At 38.7% G+C, this 22927-nt stretch overlaps 1 protein-coding gene across 2 annotated transcripts in view; it reads right to left on the bottom strand.

Annotated features, from left to right (window-relative positions):
- SPATA17 (spermatogenesis associated 17) overlaps positions 1 to 22927 on the bottom strand; it is a 177785-nt gene that overhangs the window by 24015 nt on the left and 130843 nt on the right. Inside the window, exons 9-10 of one of the 2 annotated variants that reach the window (XM_054023969.1) lie at positions 22247 to 22382; positions 18253 to 18535 (exon numbers count right to left, since the gene is read on the bottom strand). In XM_054023969.1, the coding sequence (XP_053879944.1) occupies positions 18500 to 18535; positions 22247 to 22382 (172 nt within the window). In that variant the 3' untranslated portion in view covers positions 18253 to 18499. Of the gene's footprint in view, positions 1 to 18252; positions 18536 to 22246; positions 22383 to 22927 lie in introns of those variants that run through there. The other variant, XM_054023967.1, reaches the window with a different exon arrangement.

Below are 22927 nucleotides of genomic sequence, written 5' to 3'. Positions count from 1 at the left end.
TACATGGTTTCTGATTCTGGTGATGGGTGTTAAGTAGAGAAGGCAAGGGTCTGAGGATGGATTTTTCTGTATCAGGAGGGGTATGTTGGGTAGTTAAGAATTCAGAGATAAAGAGGTGGTTCTGAACTATGGAGAGATTAGGTAGGAAGAGGCGGTGTTAGGAGATAGGGATGTTTGTGTGCATGCATGTGTTTATGAGCAGGTGGGGACTGTGGGGAGCTAAGGAGATTTGAAGAGAGTGCAGAGGGGAATGGAGTCATCTAGAGAAGGAAGGTGTGAGTGAATTGGGGTGTGTATGTATCAGAGGGGAAACAGTTGAAGGAAATGGTAGGGTAAGAGCTAGATTTGAAAGGGAGAGGTAGGGACTAGGAGAGAACATGAAAGTATAAGTGTAGGTTTTTCTCCTAACTGCCCTGTACTATTAAGCACCACAGATTTTCATTCTGAAAGGTGAAGGCACTGGGAGAGGTAAGGGGGTGTCCCTCTCTTTTACTTCCATACAAACTTTCCTTATCCCCTATCAAAAGAGATCCCTGTGACATCCTTGAATGGTGTTCCAATTTTCCCACTTTGAAAATATGATCAACCTATAGAAGAGAATAAAAGGCATCAATAGAAAAGTGGCCCCCATTAGCTGCAGACCCACCAGTTATTTTGGACACCAGCTGCCACTGGGAACAATTCCTGGTCCCCTCCCAGATTCCTCATGTAATCTGCCCATGTCAGTAAAACAGGAACCACTTCTTCTAGGCCAAAAACCTGTTATTCCTTTTCCTTTCTTTCATTTTCATACTATAAACTATATTTCCTTTATGGGTGTCCTATTTCCTTTTGCCTATCATTAGTGATTATTTATTCATTCATTCCCAAATGTAAATCCAGCAGCTTTTTCTTGTATGTCAAATATCAGTGTTCAACCATGTCTAAAGAAAAATGTCAAAGAATAACAGATCAGCATCACTGGTCATTTACCCATTTGGCATAAATTAATTTTGGCAATTGATATGAATCTAATTCTATCAAATTGCAAATTATTTTATATTGGTTGATAGGCCCAATTTTAGAGACAGTAAGGAAAGGTTACTCACCTGGTGCTGTAACTAGAGTTATTTGAGATTTCTATCCCTGTGAGACTCCGCTTCGGAATGCACCCTGCACCTTTGATTGGAGATTTTTGGTAGCAGTACCTGTTCGGCCCATGCATGTGTCCCACACATCCTCAGGCTCTACACTGAGGCTAAGTGAGGCTGCGCAGGTGAACTACCCTTAGAGCCTTCTCCACCGCAAAGACACGGGAGACTCCGAAGCACAGGGGACAAAGGTTCAGTAGTGGAGCACCAACAGGAGGACACACCTTAAAAACCTCCAGTTACTGCACCAGGTGAGTAACCTCTCCTCCTTCTTCGAGAAATGTCTCTTTGGGTGCTCCACTTCAGGTGACTCTCAAACAGTACCCCCATTAAAGAGATGGGAGGTTCGGAGAAGAGTCCAATATAGAAGAAAGAACTGCATTGGCTAGAGCTGCATGTGATCTTGCTGCAGGTACAAAGGCATAATGATTAGAAAAAATAGGATCAGATGACCACGTTGCCACTCTACAGATGTCTGCAACTGGTATATTGTTAAGTAAGAGTATAGACGTAGACAGTGCTCTTGTGGAATGTGCTGTCACTCTCCAAGGGGATTCAATATGAGTTCTGTTATAATTTATCTTAATAAACTGGAGATCCATTTTGATAACCTCTATCTCAAAATTACCAAACTCTTGTTTCTAAGCAGGAAGAACCTGAAATGCTAGTAAATAAACACAACTATAATATAGTTGGCATAACAGAGACCCGGTGGAACAATACACATGACTGGAATATTGGTATAGAAGAGTATGGCTTGCTCAGGAAGGAGCGACAGGGAAAAAAGGGAGGAGGTGTTGCCTTATATATTAAAAATGTATACACTTGAACTAAGGTTGAGATGGAAATAGGAGAGAGACTTGTTGAAAGTCTCTGGGTAAGGATAAAAAGGGTAAAAAACAAGGGTGATGTCATGGTAGGGGTCTACTACAGACCACCTAACCAGGAAGAAGAGTGGATGAGGCTTTTTTTAAAGAGCTAACAAAATCATCCAAAGCACAGGACTTGGTGGTGATGGGGGACTTCAACTACACAGACATCTGTTGGAAAATAACACAGTAGGGCACAGATTATCCAATAAGTTCTTGGAATGTATTGGAGACAACCTTTTATTTCAGAAGGTGGAGAAAGCTACTAGGAGAGAGGCTGTTCTAGATTTGATTTTGACAAATAAGGAAGAACTGGTTGAGAATTTGAAAGTGGAAGGCAGCTTGGGTGAAAGTGATCATGAAATGATAGAGTTCATGATTCTAAGGAATGGTAGGGGGGAGAACAGCAAAATAAAGAAAATGGATTTCAAGAAGGCAGACTTTAGCAAACTCAGGGAGTTGGTAGATAAGATCCCATCCCAAGCAAGTCTAAGGGGAAAAACAATAGAAGACAGTTGGCAGTTTTTCAAAGACATTATTAAGGGCACAAGAGGAAACTATCCCACTATGTAGGAAAGATAGGAAATATGGCAAGAGACCACCCTGGCTTAACCAGGAGATCTTCAATGATCTAAAAATCAGAAAAGAGTCCTACAAAAAGTGGAAACTAGGTCAAATTACAAAGGATGAATATAAACAAATAACACAAGTATGTAGGGATAAAATTAGAAAGGCCAAGGCACAAAATGAGATCAAACTACCTAGAGACATAAAGGGTAACAAGAAAACAGTCTACAAATACATTAGAAGCAGGAGGAAGTCCAAAGACACGGTAGGCCCATTACTCAGTGTGTGTGTGTGTGTGGGAATAATAACAGAAAATGTGGAAATGGCAGAGGTGCTTAATGACTTCTTTGTTTTGGTTTTCACCAAGAAGGTTGGTGGTTATTGGACGTCTAACGTAGTGAATGCCAGTGAAAATGAGGTAGGATCAGAAGAGGCTAAAATAGGGAAAAAGCAAGTTAGATGGACAAATTAGATGTCTTCAAATCACCAGGGCCTGATGAAATGCATCCTAGAATTCTCAAGGAGTTGACTGAGGAGATATCTGAGCCATGAGCGATTATCTTTGAGAAGTCATGGAAGATGGGAGAGATTCCAGAAGATTGGGAAAGGGCAAATACAGTGCCCATCTATAAAAAGGAACATAAGGACAACCCGGGGAATTACAGACCAGTCAGCTTAACTTCTGTATCCGGAAAAATAATGGAGCAAATAATTAATCAATCAGTTTGCAAACATCTAGAAGAAATAAAGAGGTAAGTAACAGCCAGCATGGATTTGTCAAAAACAAATCGTGTCAAACCAACCTGATAGCTGTCTTTGACAGGGTAACAAGCCTTGTGGATGGTGGGAAGCGGTAGATGTGGTATATCTTTTGATACTGTCCCGCATGACCTTCTCATAAATAAACTAGGGAAATGCAACCTAGATGGAGCTACTATAAGGTGGGTGAAAAACTGATTGAAAAACTGTTCCCAGAGAGTAGTTATCAGTGGTTCATAGTCATGCTGGAAGGGCATAATGAGTGGGATCCCGGGGGGATCAGTATTGGGTCCGGTTCTGTTCAATATCTTCATCAATGATTTAGATAATGGCATACAGAGTACATTTATAAAGTTTGTGGATGATACCAAGCTGGGAGGGGTTGCAAGTGGTTTGGAGGATAGGATTAAAATTCAAAATGATCAGGACAAACTGGAGAAATGGTCTGAAATAAATAGGATGAAATTCAATAAGGACAAATGCGAAGTACTCCATTTAGGAAGGAACAATCAGTTGCACACATACAAAATGGGAAATGACTGCCTAGGAAGGAGTAATGCGGAAAGGGATCTGGGGGACGTAGTGGAACAAAAGCTAAATATGAGTCAACAGTGTAATGTTGTTGCAAAAAAAGCTAACAACATTCTGGGGTGTATTAACAGGAGTATTGTAAGCAAGACACGGGAAGTAATTCTTCAGCTCTACTCCGCTCTGATTAGGCCTGAACTGGAGTATTGTGTCTAGTTCTGGGCACCACATTTCAGGAAGGATGTGGACAAATTGGAGAAAGTCCAGAGATGAGCCACAAAAATGATTAAAGGTCTAGAAAATATGACCTATGAGGGAAGATTGAAACAACTGGGTTTCTTTAGTCTGGAAAAGAAAAGACTGAGAGGAGACATGATAACAGTTTTCAAGTATGTAAAAGGTTGTTACAAGAAGGAGGAAACATTTTTTTTTAACCTCTGAGGATAGGAGAAGCAGCAATGGGCTTAAATTTCAGCAAGGGAGGTTTAGGTTGGACAACTAGGATGTGGAATATGGCTTCTTGACTAGTCTGGTGCTGTTTTGGGGGGAAAATGGGAGTTGAATGGTTTGATTCATTTGAAATATGAATGGATTAATATGAAACACCTTAGGGAAATTTTTTTGGATATGGCTGTAGCATTTCTCTCTGGTGAATATCATAAATGGAGGGTCTGCCATTAAGGCCCCCAGTTCTCCCACCCTTTGCTACCAGGAAGGCTGTCTTCACTGATAAATCTAATAAAGAACATGTAACTAGTGGCTCAAAAGCATGTTTCATAATGCAATTAAGTACTAGGTTCAAGGCTCAGCTCAGCTCAGTGTAGGAACTCTGATTAGTGGGGAAATAGTCGATAAACCTATTAGGAATCTTGCCATAGTGGGATGAGCAAAAAGTGAAAACCCTCCTATGGGTGTATGAAAAGCTGTTGTTGCTGCTAAGTGAATCATAATGGAATTCAAGGAAAAGAGATGATTTTTCAGTTCTAACACACAATTCTCCTGGGAAGAGGAGAGTGAGTTGGTGAAATCTGGCTGTTACACCAAAGATAATATTGTTTCCATTTCTGAAGGTATTTCTTGTCAGTTCTTGTCTACTATTTAATAAGATGTCTTGTACTTCTGAAAAATGGGATATCTCTATTCCTGTGAACCTCTGAGGAACTGCTTGGAGCCTCAGAATCTGCAGCTTGGGGTAAAGTGTTAGATCAGCATTCTGGGTCAGTAGGCAAGGACTGATTGGAAGCCTTCACAAAGGGTAGAGAGGGTGAGTCTGATCAAATAAGGATACTAGACCTGTCTTGGCCTCGTTTGAGGAATCAATATGACTCTGGCTTGATCTTGTTTGATCTTACTGACAACCTTTAACAGTAATGGTGTTGGTGGATATGAACAGGGAAGTCCTTTTGTCTGTGAGATGAGGAACATGCCTCTGATATGTACTCTTTATGCCAGGTGGAATTGGCAGCAACAAAGGGTCGGGTTCAATATCTAGGTGTTCCTCTTAACAGTACAAAACAGAACCGTCTCAAGCCCCCACCCAATATGGGAAAATTAAAACCACCCCAGGCGCCTCTAAGAGGCAATACTTCCCCACTCACAAGCCCTGAGTGTGTGTATAGCAAAGAAAACTTTTAATAAAAGGGAAAATGAACCCAGCATTAATTTTGAAAAATACCACAACCATGGTTCAAATGCATATGACCATGAGCAAAACGTCCACCCCAGAGTATGTTAGGCAGTGCCCTTTGCCTCAGTGTCTCACCTTGCAGTGTGACAGTCTGACAAACAAATGTTCCTTTAACACATCACTCCCCTCTCCCTCCACTGCAATGGGCTCACAGTTGCTGCAGTTCACTCTGCATCACTGCCTGCTGCCACCACTGTCATCCACTGTGGGCTGCTGCACTGTCATCCGCTGTGCCATTGCTTCTCTGCTGCCACTTGCCTCTCTACTGCACTCTCTGCGATGCCGCATCTTGAGGTCCCACCACTTAACTCAGATCTCAGTGATTTCACCAGTTAGTTGGAACCTCCCTGCTGATGCAGATAGCGCAGTCTGTTTCACTGAAATGCTGTCCCACACCAGGTCTAAGGCTTAGCACTTAGAGCTGGTCATCAGTGATTTTAGCTCTAGAAATCACTAAATAAAACAAGGACTCTCAATTGAGTCTAGTATCAGAGGGGTAGCCGTATTAGTCTGGATCTGTAAACTGCAACAAAGAGTCCTGTGGCACCTTATAGACTAACAGATGTATTGGAGCATAAGCTTTTATGGGTGAATACCCACTTCGTCAGAGTCTAATTTGTGCTGTCATTAAGCAGTGTGTGGGAGGTTAAATGGTGTCTAAGACTCCTTAGGCAGAACCCACACTACCAGGCAGGAACACCTATCACCACCCTCTCTCTCTTTCAATGGGATTTGGCATCCCTACCCCCTGCTTAGCAAGTGAAGTTCAGTTGACGAGGACCCGAGCAGTCAGGGAAGGCTAAGAACAGTATAGTTCTGTTTTCCTTTACTCATACAATCAGGATAGCATTTTATTATCCCTACACTCAGTACTAAAGTGACTTGTAACCCAACACCAGCCAAAATTGATCACTTTGGCAAAGAAGTCCCTTCTGCTGAATTCCTAGGCAGGGTAGGTGTGTTTATGCAAATATAGTCTGTTCTTGAAGTCTTTTCCTCCAGATCACACTAAATGTCTGGTTGAAACTCATTCAGACTCTGCTTACATCTAGATTGGGGATCAAGACCCCCTCTGGAGTGATACCTAATTAATTTTGCATTGGCTGCCGTGGCAAACAGATCAACCTTCCCTAGCCCCTGAGTTAAGACTAGATTGTGGAGGACTCTGCAGCTCAGTTCCTGTTTGTAATTTAAAAAGAAATGTCTGCTGAGGTCATCTGCCATGGTGTTCTGAATAGCTGGGAGTGTAAAAGCTGAGATGACTATGTGGTTGGCTATGCACCGATTCCAGAGTTTATCACTTTGGAACAGAGAGATGGGGAACATGAGCCTCCCTGATGATTGATATAATACATGCATGCCACATTGTCTGTCCATCTTTACTGACTTAGATTTGATTAGTAGTAGAAGTGTAGGCAAACATTTTTGATGGCTCTCAATTCCGAAAGATTAATTGAGAAGCTGCTTTTGAAATGACCATTTTCCCTGTACCTTATGAGATCCCAGATGTGCCCCACAACCCAAAAGCGAAGTGTCTGATATTATCACTACAGTAGGAGGAATGGCTGCAAAGATGTAGTTGTAGCTGAAGGAGGTTTCTTTTTTGAGCATCTTGGTCTCTTGGGCAGGGCTTCAGATGGTGTACAGTCTGTCAAATAGGAGTCTGATTCCTACTAAATCTCCTTTTATTTACAGGAGAGTAATCCCTAGGGATCACAGCATGTCTCTCGAGTCTGCCGTGTGGAAAGATATATCTGTCAAGTCTGCAAAAAGCTTGTGACCATCAAAAGGGAAGTCTTCAACAGTACTCTGAATCTCTCATGGAAAGCCCAACACCTGTAGCCAATGTGCTCTTCTCATGACGACTGCACTGGAAATAGGCTATGTTGCAGTATTTGCCACATATAAGGAGACCTGGTGTGATGTCTTTGCCAGGAGCTGATCCTTTTGTAAATTGGACCTAAACTGGTCCAAATATTCTTCTGGGAGATGCTCAATACAAGAATTGAGTTTGTTATAATTTAAATAGTCGTATTTGTTATAATTTAAATAGTCATATTTGATCATGAGCGCCTGATAGTTTGCTCTTCTGAACTGAAGTGTGGCTGCAGCATAGGATTTATGACCAAAAAGATCAAGCTTCTTGTGTTCCTTACTGTACTGGTTATGCTGTCTGCCTTGTTCATTAACGGCCTCCACTATTATGGAAAAAATAGAAACTCCAGTTCCCTAGCAGGAACATAATACTTTTTATCCACCCTCTTGCAGGTAAGTGGTATGGTAATGAAGTTTGCCATACCATCTTAGTGGGATCCATAAAAGCTTCATTAACTGGAAGGGCAATCTTTATAGATATCCAAATGTGGAAAATATCTAGGAGTTTATGGTGGGCTTCCAGAACCTCCTCTAAGGGAATCTGCAGCATGTCAGCAATCCACTTCATCAGTTTCTGAAACTGCCTGGAGCCATCTGCCACAGAAGGTGGTGGGGACAACAGCTTCAAGTGGTGAGGAGAAGTATTAGTAAAAGGTGTCATGTCTTTATTAGCCCATGCCTCTTGCTCCTCAAAGGTCTCTTCTCTGGCATAGGTGGAAAGGGGTTGAGCAAAATGGGCTCTTCTCTATTCCCTCCAGTGTTGCAAGGACCTCAATGTAAATTGTTGGTGATAGAACACCCACTGCTCCCAACAAGGCCACTGAGGGGGCTCAAATGGCATAGGTGGAGGCAGCCATCTATTTCCTTCTATGTGAGTGTCATTTGAAGTCTATCCTCCTGTAATATGTCAATATAGGAGCGAGAGAGGGAAGGATCCTAGATTAGGTAGAGGAACCTGCACCAAAATTTGAGAGTCCTCTTCCACATACTGTAAGGGGGGAGATAGCTGTATGGTTTGCAGAATAGATGAGGGCAAGTGTTGTACTCTTGGTCAGTGTTTCTCAACAATCGGTCTGTGGACCAGCACTGGTCCCTGAGATCTCCCAACAGATTAGGAAGGCAGCAAGCTGGTCCCTGGAATCAAAAAGGTTGAGAAACACTGTTCTAGGTGATAGAGGGCTTGGTGACTGAGAGAATCTTGATATTGACAAACCCCCCAGTTAATAGAGGAGACTCCAGCTCAGAAGATATTATCAGATTATCAGGGTACCTAAACTCTCACTATTAATAGTATCAAAGTTTGAGCCGAGTGGGAACCTTTGGAGGATGGCTTCGGTACTGATATAGCTGGTACCGAGTGTTTGGTATGGAAATGAGTTGGCTCTGGTTTCCTCGGTACTGTAGCTAGATGAACGGTCTTTGGTACCACTGATTTTATTTTTATCAGTACTGAGTGTTATTCAGGGACAGGCTTGGTCTTTTCAACCCTGTCTCTGTTGCTTTGGGTATGGGTATCTGAACTTGGTGCCAAGTCTCTCTTAGATGACTGACTCCTTTTCACATTTGTGTACTGGCCTCACTTGGAGCCCGCATAGAGCTCATCTTTGGACCTAAGGGTTCCATAGCCTTCTTCTGAGATGGTGACTAGGAGCTTCTTGGAGATTTACTTCTTACCTCCATCTGCTTAGAAGCAGACGTAGATGAAGACTTTGGTACCATAGATGTACTTGGTGCCGTGGTGCCGCCTACCTCGCTTCTGGTCTCTGGTGACTAGCTGTACCGAGAGATCTTTGTACAGAGTGTCCTCTGCTCCTGGATCCTAAGCTGGACATAAAACTTGCTCCATCATTAGGAGTTTAAACTTAATGTCTCTATTTTGGGGGGATCCACCCTTGAAGGAAGTGAGATCTTGCACTCACTGGAGATACAAGTATCACTCAGATAGTAAAGGCACTGGGAGAATCTGTCACTTATTGGAATAGCCTGATGACAGGAGAAGCACCTCTTGAGTGCTGGGGAGTCTACCATTACCAAGGAAAAACTAATGAAAATTTAGCCCTTAGAAGGGGAAATCTCCTAACTATATACCTATATGAATAACTTTTTTAAGAAAGAAAAGAAAAACAAAGGGAACAGTTGTTCCCACAACTATAAAACTATAAGGTAAGTAAATATAGGTAACTATCTGAGAAAAAAGCTGAATATTCGAGAAATGGCACACAGTAGATTCTGTCTCAGGCCAAATGCGGATGAGAAGGAACTGGGGGTGGTTTGCCTGTGAAACCCATATAGCCTTGGCATGGGGCATGAGGATGTGTGGGGCGCATGCATGGGCTGAATGAACACTGCTACCAAAAATCTCTGATCAAAGGCAGAGTGCAGATGTATCCTGAAGTGGAGCACCCACAGAGACACTACTTGAAGAAGAACACTTGATACTTGTAGTCAAATATTATATCACTGATGTTATAGTGTTCAGAAAAATGCAATATACTAGATGTGTTAGCACAAATTTAATTTCTGATTTTTAATATAAATAATAATAGCTTTTAATAAAGCTAAAATTCTTTTCCCTTCTGATGTGATTTTGATGTGCATGTGTGCAGTAGTCTCCACAACCTCTTACACAAACACAAGTAATTATAGCACCAAGCGCACAAATGTTTATTTCATTTTTAAGGTGGATAATGCACAGACTAAATTATATCCTCCAATGTGCATGTTGGAGGACAGAATTTAGTCCTATGTATTTTTTAACATCTACGCAGAACTCCCAAAGAAATATTGTATAGTAGAATGCCAATGTAGTAAATCAAAATTTATAAATGAACAGGAACTGGGAATGTTTAAAAATTGTTATGTTATTTTGTTCATTGACAGGCTAGTAGCTGTATGAGTTATATTGTAAAGCTTCCCATATGTCTCTGAAGACATCAGTTTTGACTAGAGTGTTCAAATTCTTTAAATACTAAGACATTTTGGTCTTCCTGCTGCCAAAGGCCTGGACATCTGCAAAAACTACAAATCATGCCAAACTATGTTGAATGATATATGGAAGACTGTAATCCACTAGGAAATAAGCTAAGACCAACACATTCATTTCATTTAAGTCCTTTGGTGGGATTTGAACCATCTAGCCCACAAACCATGTCTCATGTGATTGCAGTATACAGTCAGTCCACAGTAATAATGATTCATATACATATACATGTATATGCTTTATTGCTACCTTTAACTGGATTAAAAGCAATATATCAAATTTTATATTTGTGCTCCTTTTATTAGCTTTCTACCACTTGATCAGCTGATAGAGGCAATAATGAAATGTTTTTTTATAAACTAGAGTTTGTAAGTCCTGTCCTGAGAATGTAATATTTCAAAAAACAGCCTAAGCTTTGGGGAAAAAACCAATTACAGAAACAGCATTAAAAATGCCAAGCACTGGGCAGAAGCAATTCTGGATCAGTTTAAAAAAGTGATTGATGAAACTCTAATCTGAGCTGAAGGAACAGTTTCACGACAAGCTGTGACCATTCCACACACTTCATTAGCCGCCATAATTAGCCTGGTGTTTCAATTTGTTAGAACTGGTGGGGACAATTTTACTCAGAATGCAAACATCAAAAAACAGGGTCCCTCAGACTTCAGAAGAGGCTGATGAGAGGCTTTTCTAGTCTTTGTTAACTAAAAGATTAATTACAGCTGATGGGAGGCTGTACTCTGATTGTCACTCTGTCTATGTGCATTACTTTTAGCATTAGAAGAAAGACATGGTTGACACTGCACTGCTCAATCAAGCAGCTTCACATGAGGGTACAAAGTCTGTTTTAATATGCAGAGCTTTTTATTGTTTGATTGACTTGTTCTTTATTTTTTTTAGGTCTGAGTCTCTCACACCCACGTAGTGTTACTAACAAAACAGCAGGACATACAGTGGTTGGTATACAGTGGCATTTAACACTTAGCTATCATTCTTTCATATAACTACATCTCAGAGATCTTAACACGCCTCAAAGCCTTCTGCCAGGAATTTTATTATTTGTTTCCTTCCAAAATGTAGACCCCCTGCCCAAACTGACTGATTGTAGAAAACAATGCTGCTAAAGTATCATAACCCCTTTTCCAAGCTGCCTAATTGTTCTAAGTAAAATCAGTCTCTTTTCTACTTACTTCCACTTTACTATTCTGATTCTTCGCTGCCTTGCGTCTTTTGTAGTCATTTAAACCTGTGTAAAGTGGGTTTAGTACAAGACTTCCTCGCTCATTTACACTAGTGATCACAATGACTACCTAACACACAAGACAGTGGAGATGCCTTTTTGCAGACTCATGCAAACAGAAACTCTGAGGTAAGTGGTCTTATATCTATCAAGGTGGATTTCATAGAACCTGAGTTGGTGAAGGGTATACAGAAGCAAACTCTTTTCGCTAATGCAGAAGCTTTGAAATATATTCTAGAGTATAAACCTAGAGTAGTCCTGCATTTAAATGAGATCAGAGTCTGACTCATCATCCCTATTTCAGATGGAGGAAGGTATTTCCAATTTATAGCAAACTAGTACCATGAGAGATAACAAGCAGTTACCTCCAAAAGTGTTGTCTCCAAAACTGATATAGCTGCTTATTAATCCAACTGAAGTGAACAAAAGTAGCTGTATTGTTCAGTGCCTGACCATGTCACATCTATTGTGTGTAGACTCTTCCTACTCAGGAAAATCTCAGTAAATCTGCTCTAAAACCAATCTCACTTCTCTTGAGTTACTACTCTTAGGACAATGTTCTCTTTTCCATTACTACAATGATGAACAAAATAATATTGTTCTGAATATTTAGTTTATCCATCCATTTGCAAAATACAACAACATAGTCTAGAGTTAATTTGAAAACCTATTTTGACTTAATAGGTCTAAGTTTCTTCTCATTAACACCAGTTTAACTTTATTGATGTCTATGGAGTTACACCTCTACCCCGATATAACGCTGTCCTCAGGAGCCAAAAAATCTTACCGCGTTATAGGTGAAACCGCGTTATATCAAACTTGCTTTGATCCATCAGAGTGCGCAGCCCCGCCCCCCCCCCCCCAGGAGCGCTGCTTTACTGCGTTCTATCCGAATTTGTGTTATATCGGGTCGCGTTATATCGTGGTAGTTGTGTACTCTTAAATTACTGAAGTGTAAATGAGAACAGAATCAGACTCTTAGTGCCCAGTAAAACCATAACAACAAACCTGCCCTGAAGAACTGGTACTATTTATAGATTGTAACTGGGCCTGCAAACCCATATTCATGCAACTAGATACTCTGAGGTAAGGGGAGGATGAGCTTATATTTGGTGTATGTTCTTCTAATCTATAAAGAATAAATATTGTTACTAATAAGAGTATAAATCGCAAAAATATTCAAGCACAGTGCAGCAGCATCATATAGTAGGTTCTCTCTCAGGACAATATTTACTATTATACTTTGCCATCAGGTCAGGATGATCTCAAGACTGCACAATGTAGCCAGAGAGTGTGCTGGCGAATCAGGCCCTGAGTTTTTAAGCCCACAGTCAATTTTGAAGTTGAAGATAGGGTACAGTAAATCCATAATGAAATAATATTTCTCATCCCTCTGGAAACTGGGTAACAACTTTCTCCTGGAAAATTCCTTCTTGAAAACAGGTGGGTCAGATTTTTTGCCTATGATATTGTATTGAATTATGAGGGAGAGCTCTTTATCTCATATAAAGTGGTGCATCTCCATTGAAGTCAATGGAGCTAAACTGTGATTTACACCATCTGGGGATCTGACCCTGTATCTTGAATACATTTCATTGAGCTACATTAATGACAACTATATATACCATGTATTTCCTCAAAAGAGCTTTTTGACTTCTTTCATTTCAATTCTATTTGCTTCAGAACATAATGGCAGATGAATGTCCTCTAAGGCAATCTAGGCCTGAATCTGCAGCCACAGTGTATGCAGAACTCCCACAAACTTCAAAATAGAGCTAGGTTGACTTCAGTGAAAATGTGACTTAAATTGATTCCAGTGGGAGCATCACACATGGGGCAGCTACAGGACTGAGCTCTAAATTTTCAAGAATACCGATTAATTAGTGCAAAATGGCATAGAAAATTCCATACAGATTCACATATTCCCCTTGTCAGGTAAGAAGAACTGTTGTTCCAACAGATTGAGAATCATTAAGCTAGTGAATGCCCAGTTCTAATTGTATTTATTTATTTGCTTGTTTGTTTATGGTTTATTTAATATTCTTTTAAGGTGGAACTTCATCAACCAGTACAACTCCCAGTTCAGTTGATAACCTTCCATTAGAAACCTGGAAGCATTTACTTTTCTGGAATGCTGGAGGGATTACAGGGTATACATTATTTCCAAAGTAATTCTGTTTAAACAAGAGGTTTATAACATCTAAGTAATTTGCACAAGAAGAATTATTTAGGAAGTGAAAACATCGTTGCCCCTCAAGCTGTACTATAAGAAATGATGGACAAAGTTTGCTCTTATAAAAATACATGATTTTCTTTCTATGTCACTAACATGCAAGTTGCATTATTAAATGAAGAAGGTAGGCAAAGCAAGACATTTATCATCCAACAGACAAATGACACTGGATTGCTAGTTAGACAGTATAATAAGTACCATCTAATTTTCTCTTTAGAATCAATTTATTCTTCAAAGCCCTGGATCATCATCAAGGGACTGCATTTTCCCGCTGAGAAATTACAGAACTGAAAATCAGGTTTTATAAAATGTTCTACTAGTTGCTGACAAACCCTTTGCAAATAACCACTAGAGTGGATTTGATTAGAAAAGTGGTGACAGTATCTTTTCTCATGCAAATAACTTTACTAAATGACTTGAATCTTCCCAGTCACTACTTTGTATTATTCTTTCAAAATTATTATTTTCTTAGAGTCAACAGTAACCTTCAACAGAAAATTGTTCCAGGCTTTCTTTTTAACCTTTCAGTTGTTCACACTGTCTTTTCTACACTTGGTTAAATAATATCGTTTTGTGGATTTTAATTTGCCTCATAGTTTTAACCTTCCTTATGCACCTACAAAAATAACTTGACAGCCAGACTATGGTTAATAATCTGGTTATCAGTCCATCATTTACATTACAGAATTTACTAAAAGCAGCATTTTCAAAGGCAGCCCCAGTAGGATGACCTCTAGGATCTTCTCAGAAAGAAAAATCTATAACTCAAGAACATTTTCCCATGGGAACTCTAGTACCATTTGACTTAATGAAATCAGTGACAAAGTGGTCTTCAAGAGAAAGCATATTTCAGTAAACATGATGTAGTCTTCCAACCAGAAATCTGGGAAATCTCTGTTTATGCAAACTGTCAAATATGTAAACCAATTATGGCAATTGTTTTTGCCTCCGACTGAATGATGCAACATATGGTAATGAGAGAAAGTAAATTACCATTGTTACCTATTGCTAACATTCAGTGTATCTTTCGTGGTATCTCATGAGGATTGCTGTGACATTTTTCTGCCTTTTAAATATATGGTACACAAAAGCATATTACAGTATTTACTAAAAGGAAATACTATAATGGAAAGTTGTGTACGAAGTAATATGTAAATCAAATTGACAGACTGTTTGTGTGTTAACCCAATAAGATCGACAAGATTTTACATTGCACTTCTCTTTAAGATACTTAAACCATTGATAGTGGCTTTAAACCTTAGGTCCAGCTCTAAGGCTGTGGCTGAGATGCACATGACACAGGTCAAGAGAGGAATGCAAAAGTAAATTCAAGGCAGTTTTATGTTTCCCTGATCCTGGGACCATTTGCATACTAGGCTGGTCCCTGGCATAAATCAAACCATCCAAAGGGCTGCTTTATTTTATGCTAGCTGTCCAGGGTCCCAAGGGCTGGGGATTGCTGGTGCATAGATAGTTGGTGCTCCTCCTGTGCTAACGGCTAGGGGTGTGGGTATCACAGGAGCTGCTTAGGCAAGGAGAAACTTAAAAGTGACTGTAAACTAGGGTGCATCAGAGGGTCTGACTCACAATACTTATTTTGAAGGATAACACATAGCAGACAAAAATGTGGTCTACAGTGACTGTGAAAGATGGCTTTTCATAAATATCACAGACTTTACAATCACAGGGCCAGATCCTTGGTTTTGACTGAGTTGTGGTCAGGGCAAGAGGAAGAAAGGGGGCTGTAAGATCTTCGGGCCAGCTAAGGACTAATTAAGTCCAATGCATAATTTGGAACAGCTGAAGGGATGCTCTAAATTACACAAGTAATAATGGTCCCACAGGGATCTGTTCTTGGCTCAACATCACTTAACATTTTTTAATATTTTTAACATTTAACATTGCAGATGACATGAAAATTGAGGGAGTGGGAAATAATGAAGAGGAAAGAACACTGATTCAGAGCTATTTAGATCACTTCTTAAACTGAATGCAAGAAAATATTCATTTTAATATGTCTACATGTAAATGTGTACATCTAGGAACAAAGAATGTAGGCCATACTTATAGGATGGGGAACTCTATCCTAGGAAGAAGTGACTCTGAAAAAGATCTGGGGGTCGCAGTGGGTAATCAGTCTGAATTTGTCTAGCTTCTACATCCAGCCATTGGGGATTGTGTTATACCTTTCTTTGTTCAATTAAATATTTGTTCCCCATGTAGGAACTGATAGACTGTAATCAAGATTGGATGTTTTTCTAAAAGACGTGCTCTAGGAATTATTTTGGGGAAGTTCTGTGGCCTGCGTTATAGAGGAGGTCAGACTAGAAGATCACCAGGGTCCCTTCTAGCCTTGGAAGAGCAGCATGATTTGGCAACAACCCTTTCCAATTCTGACATGTCCTCTATGTATCCGTGGAGGCCGCTATGCTGACTACACCACCTGGTAATTCCCCTACACTATGGTAATTTCCAAATACCCTATTAGGCCAGCTTTTCAGCTGCCTTACACTGGTTGCGAAATACAAAGCAGCTGAACTGGGCACCAAGAATCTGACCCACAAAAATTTTACAAACTCCCCTTCTTGTGTGTTTGTAACTCAAAGTGCTGCACAGCATCCAGAGCATACCACTGAATATGGCCTTAAAAGTTTTTTTAAAAATTAAAATGATGTAATCATTCCACAAATTTTTAACTCATTAGAGATGTCACATGGTGACATTCACTTTCTATTTATTGGGTAATCTTTGTATGATTTTTTTTATATCTAAAACAAAAAACAACTAGGAGATTCCCAGAAACAATGTTAAAAGGGAGTTACGGTTGAGAATAAGGTTATGGGTAAAAAATATTAAATGTATTTTGTAATTATTCCAAAATACAGGCATTACAAATCCAGAATATGTGGCGTTAAGGTTAAATTTCAAAGGAATTCACACATCATAAGGTTTGGAAATGCACAGTGATGGCACCCAAACAATCTTAACTCTGTCCTGTTAGTGAGACCATGCAATAACCCTACAATTATGATTAATACATTTGTAGTTTTGGTCCCAGGCCTGCTAAAACTGACTTTTAAAAACCAAACATTTTTCCTCTCAGAAAAAACACTAAAGGACACTATTCCCCCCACCCCAGCAATACTCCACAGACAGTGGTCTGCAGGTGCTAGGTATACATGGGGATGGAGGAGGAGGTTGGAGGTAGATGTGGGCAGGTCAGAGGCTTGCACACTTCCAACCCCACAGAGATTTATAGGCTGTATTATATTTTCTGTTGGGACCTCTGGTCCAGTTCTAGTAATGAATCTCCAGTTAGCCATTGCGGTAGCCTGTTGGAGCCAAAGCAGTTCACAGAGCCTTCATGCGAATTGTCCTGGTGTTTTGTGAATCCATAGGGTTGCATGCCCAGCAGTTTGTTGTTAAAGAGAACAAATCCCAGTTCACTGGATCAATGCATGAGGAACTCTGCAACAGGAATGCTCAGAGTGATTTTCTTCCTGAGTCCCCTCCTGCAAGCTTTTCTGTGGCAATCCAATCCATGCTCAAGAGTTTGTTTTACAGAGTGGTGCTGTGCCTAGTAAAAAGGCCAGGATGTTTGGGCAAAGAATTTGCTTTTAAAAACCAAATGTAGTCCTGGTGTAAACAAGTATCATTACATACACTACCATATACATACACATGTATACATTTTATACAAACTCACATCGGCAGTACAAATACACTTTTATTTGGGTATGTATATGTATATATATGTATGTATATATGTGTGTGTGTGTATATATATTTAGTTAGTATATGCTTTTGTTCACATACTTGTGCATTTCTTTACAAGCTCAGGTGAATGCAATCATTATCATGGAAAATAAAAAAAAAGGATCTTGTCTCTGATGAATTGTTAATGACTGTATCTACCCTGGCAAAATCTGGATCTGTAGCTCTACACCGATGGCAAAAATGATGGAAGCTGTAGTGTATACAATGCACAGGAATATTTACCACATGCTCTGCAGGTTACACAACACAGTGATAAAAATGCCTGTGTCCTGTCCACAATACAGCTTCCAGTGCTGCAACTGTCAGTGGAGCTGTACTGGTGGTGAATTACATATCCTGTTTTTTCCTAGCATACATAGGCAATGCCAGAGCAATCAGAAACACTTTTAATTTGATATTTGATTAATGCAGGCTGTACTCATAAGATATTTCCCCTTGAAAATATCTAATTATTTAATTATTTGCTGTTATTAATGGAATGAAACCATTCAAAACAAACAGCTAGAGTGGCTGTTTTGCAGCAAGCTCATAATCATCAATTCATATATGTAGAAACCTTCCTAAAATTATATTAAGCTGGCCTGTTGAACTTGAAAGGCATATTTTATCCCAATCAATGCATAAAAGTAAAATTATCTATAACTAAGGCATGTTTCTCTGCTGTACAGTTCAGCTGTAATGATCCTCACACACTGCACTTGCACATCAATTATGATAATCATAATCACGGTCGTTAAGCCGAATGTTCATTATTATCAGGATGCTGGTGACAGCAGATTCAATCATCGGGTGCAATGGGCAGGCAGTCACAGTCCCACCCAAGTTTCTGCAGACAGCGTTGTGCCACATTAAGTCTATGATGTGTTCCACATCCCACTCGATTCCAAAAGCTGTAGACGGTAAAGGTCAACTTTATGTTCTGTGCAATATGCTTAGGTTCTCTAAATTAATTCTTTGGAGTACTTGGATATTTTATGCTTTGTAGATAATAAAATTGTATTTAGGGCCAAAATGCATGTGCAAATAATGAAACAGTGCTGCAGCCATGTTGTAATTCACCTATAATAAGGCAAATGAGGAAAGATTCTATCAACAAGGAACGTCTTAAAATGTCACTTCCTGAATTTCCTGAACAAGGAAAACATTAAATGATGCCATTAAAGTAAGTTGTCTAAAATGCATATGCAAACTAACTCCAATTCGGATTAAAAGCGGTAGGATAGCATTTCTGCTTCAGTAAATATGAACATGTGAGTGTTTTCACCACCAAAAAATTATAGTTGGTATATTGATTCCCAGACTGTCCAACTACATGAGACCTATCATTATAGATTAAACTCATGGTGATTGGCAGGTTCTTAATACTAAAACTGCATACTTAATATAAATACTGACTAAGATATTTCAAAGCATTTGAAAATAAATAAAAATAAAAAATAACCGAAAACAAAAAATTATAAGGCTTTAGAAGTGTGCTGTTAAAAAAGAAGTCATAAATTATTTATCAGTTTTTACAAATGTGGAAACCAAAATCAAGTAGTTATCATAACAGTTGCAATATTTCTCTTTATCTATTTGTATGCTTCCAGCGAAAAATGTAAATACAACACTATTTTTTCCCTTAACTTGGTGATGTCTTTGAAATGATCATAGAGTATGATAACAGTTTGGAGATCATTACTAAGTAGAAATAAAACTATTAAGTTCTCACAGTCACTAACAGCTGCTATGATGTTCTGAGAAAGGATGTGCTATACCCCCATCTTGTTTATTCAAGAGGAAATATAGTGAACCAATATTCACCCTAATTGTTTATTCTTTCTTCAATAGGATATCAAGTAGTTATATAGTCAGATTCTAATCTTTTTGTGATTTTTTTAAAGTAACAGTATATACAAACCTGTGTATAAGTCTGAGCAATTTATAATTAAATATGAGGCACCCATAAAACACAAGGAAGCTAGCTTTTTGACAGATAATTTGGAACAGGCTCAACATATTTTCCATTAATACTTGAAGAGGCCATTCACCATCAAGGTGATTTCTTGGGAGGACTTGATACAACAATTTGTAGGCTTGCCCTGTCATTGGTGATCACATTTCAAGAAAAATAGTATTTTTCCCTCTCCAGTGCACTGCTGCAGTGATAGGCTGAATGCACATCCTAGCAGGGCTATCATCCTTTTATTTAGATTGTCATATAAATTGTGTTTATATACAAAGTTTGATACATTCCAAGTAGGAAAATCAATTAAGTGCTAAGAAGTAGTAATAGATTCTGAGATGAAAGATCCTTAGGCTTTCAACAGCATGAAGGTGTTTTCCATTTTGTTAAGTGTCTTCCACAGCATTTCCTGCATATACGATCATCTTGTGTACAGTATAGTTATGCACAACATAATGTATATCCAAGAAATAAATGTGTAGATCACTTAAAGTGGTGATTAAAAAGAAAGAGTTCCTCTTTTAAAGGTAGTGATTATGAAAATCTGATCTTGGGCCTTTTTTGATAGGGCCTCTTTCCCTAAAAAAGTGGTGAGGAATGGAGTTTTTAGACTCTTTTCTGATGATAATGACCAGTAAAAGCAGCAGGTAGGTCAAGAAGCTGCTCTTCTTTCCTATTAGCTCTCTGTTTTTGTAAGTGCCTCCTAATTGAAGCTTCATATTGATTTAGAATCAGTAGTTGGAAGGCTAGATGTCATATTGGGTTAATGGATATAGCTGTTCACCTCTAGAGATTTAGGTTGAAAACTGTCTAAGATCACAAGTAAAAATGAGTTTGGTGGTCTCAGCTAAGTTTCTAGCTTATATGATGTATATTATCAAGAAATGCCCAGGATTGGAAAAGCAGAATTGTTGCTGGTCTGACTTGAGAAATATCAGCAAAAAATGTTTGGAAAAGCTTTTCTATAACCTACTTACATTATGCCTGCTGGCTTCAACAATGCTACTTGTATCTCATTTTGTTTTAACTAAATCCAGACCCTTTTTTTTTTTTTTTTTTGTAAAAGAAGGTTCAATTATTGGCCTATGTGCATTTAACTGCAATGCAGTTTAATAAAAATAATTATGTTAAAATACCAAAGTCTTAATCTGCTGACTGTAAAAGTGTAAAAGTTGGGAAAAGAACTGCTTTTCGCTTATTAAAGATCTTAATTTCCAAATCAGACATCTGGTGGAAAACACAAAGACTAATATCGATGTGAGGAACCTTATTTAAAAAATCAAGAATTCGTTTTTCCTTTTTACTCTCTCCCTTATGTTCAGCACCAAGTTGAAATGTTTGTAGGGATTACTGTTTTTAAACTGGAGCGATGGCAGGGGACAGAGAGCAAGCATATCCTTAACGGACTGAAGGCTAGCTAGCTACAGTACTATCACTGTAGCTGTAGACAAAAGAGGAATATGATTCTTTCTTTAGAGAAGCTTTGCTGGAGTAGAGGAGAAAAGCAATAAAAAAATTCTGGGTTCTTTACACTTAGCAACATATTTACATAGGAGACAGATTTTGTAGGCTTGGATGTACACTTACAGGGAAAACATGCTTGAAAACTGTGATTAAACATGTTTTAATACTGTTACCACTGACGCTATTTAAAGAGCTGATATGAACATGATATGTATACTGTTAAAACATTTAAAAAGAGAACATTTTCTAATTCATTTTAATTGCATCCTCACTGACCCTCTAAACTGTGTAAATGTCCAGAAGACCGATTCTTCTAAACTCAGGTACAAAGAAGTCCCATTGACAGAATCAGGCCCTGGTTTAGCAGAAATTGGTGTGTGATAACTTAGTTTTCTTTCATCCACTTTAACCTAAGTCCACTGGGAGGTTACATAAATTCAGAATCCTTTGCTTCCCAAAACTGACAAGAACTTACAAAACTGTCAAGAAGCAATTGTTCAATTGTCTTTTTTCCATTTCATGCTTTGTGACTGATGCTCTACATGACTGAAGCTTTTAAACTTTTGACATCCTATCCTGTATTGAATTCCTTCTATTGAACTTATATTATACTGTTAAAAGTTTTGAGAAACATCACATCCTATTGTGTCAGGAATTAGAAAGACTTGAGATGGTTTTTGACAAATTAGAGAATGATGAAAATATCTATGGAAACTATAGCTCTTTGCTCATTTTAAAAACTGAGCAGAAAATGGAAGAAGAAAAGCATTTGTTAATATTTCAATTTTTTGTTGAGATTTTCAGTAGTATTCACTATGTGTTTCATATTTATTCTTCTACCAGATCAGAAAAAGCAGTACATAAAACAGGATATCTTTTGCACATACTGCAGGTAATGTGGTATATTCCCCCCCAATATTCCATAAAGTGCGAAGCATCGGCTGGGAGGTGCTGAGTGCCCTTATCCTCAATTGACTTCAAAGAGAGTTGAAAAAGCTCAGTATCTTGTAGAATCTGGCCTTTAAAGATTAAATCCATTATACTACTTGAAGTCCTGAATCAATGCCCATCAGAGTTATTGGAAATGTTCCCATTGAATTCAATGAATTTTGGACCAGGCCCAATGCTTTCTGATTTTAATAAAATAACAATCTAGAAATCTATCACTTTGCTGAATATTACAGTGACTCACCTTGTTTGCTACCCATTTCTCATGATGTTCTTCTCGGAAATGTTTAATTCCATAAGTCATTTGGCCATATTTACTTGATGTATGAATTAATGGGTCATACTCCTGGTTTTTATGACATGAAGAAAATGGCAAAAATCTGAAAGATAAAAACATCTGTATATTTATTACTACTTTACTATGGTTGCAGTAGGTAGTATTTTCAATCAGAGGAATAAATGCTTTGAGATATGAGCAGAACATATACCCAACAAACTTTCCACTAACTTGTTCATCTCCTCCTCTCAGTATTGCAAGAGAACTAATGCATTTTCTCTCCCAGGCTCTTCGCTTTTTGAAAGAAGTGGTGCCACATTAGAGAATCATCCAGTTATGATATGATGGAATGGAAACTTTTAGGTGAAGATGCAACTTTGGTTCATTTGCATAACCAGGTGATTGCCTGGATGTTTACCAACCACTGTATTTAAACTGTAGCTTATTTTAGAAATTACATTCCAAACCCTGAGGGCCCAATTCAGCTACTCTTACTCACTCTGAGTAGTAACATGCTACACTAATAGTCACATTAATTATAATGTATTTGTAGACCATAGATTAAAAAAATGTCTGTTGCTTTTGATAAAATCACCAATGGTGCATCTTAATCACAAGATTGCTTAATTGTATTGAACAGTAATAGTT

Source organism: Malaclemys terrapin, chromosome 3 (assembly GCF_027887155.1).
Source record: "Malaclemys terrapin pileata isolate rMalTer1 chromosome 3, rMalTer1.hap1, whole genome shotgun sequence".
NCBI lineage: Eukaryota > Metazoa > Chordata > Testudines > Emydidae > Malaclemys > Malaclemys terrapin.
Note: the sequence above shows the minus strand (reverse complement) of the source record. Positions and strands in the feature narration are given on the sequence as shown.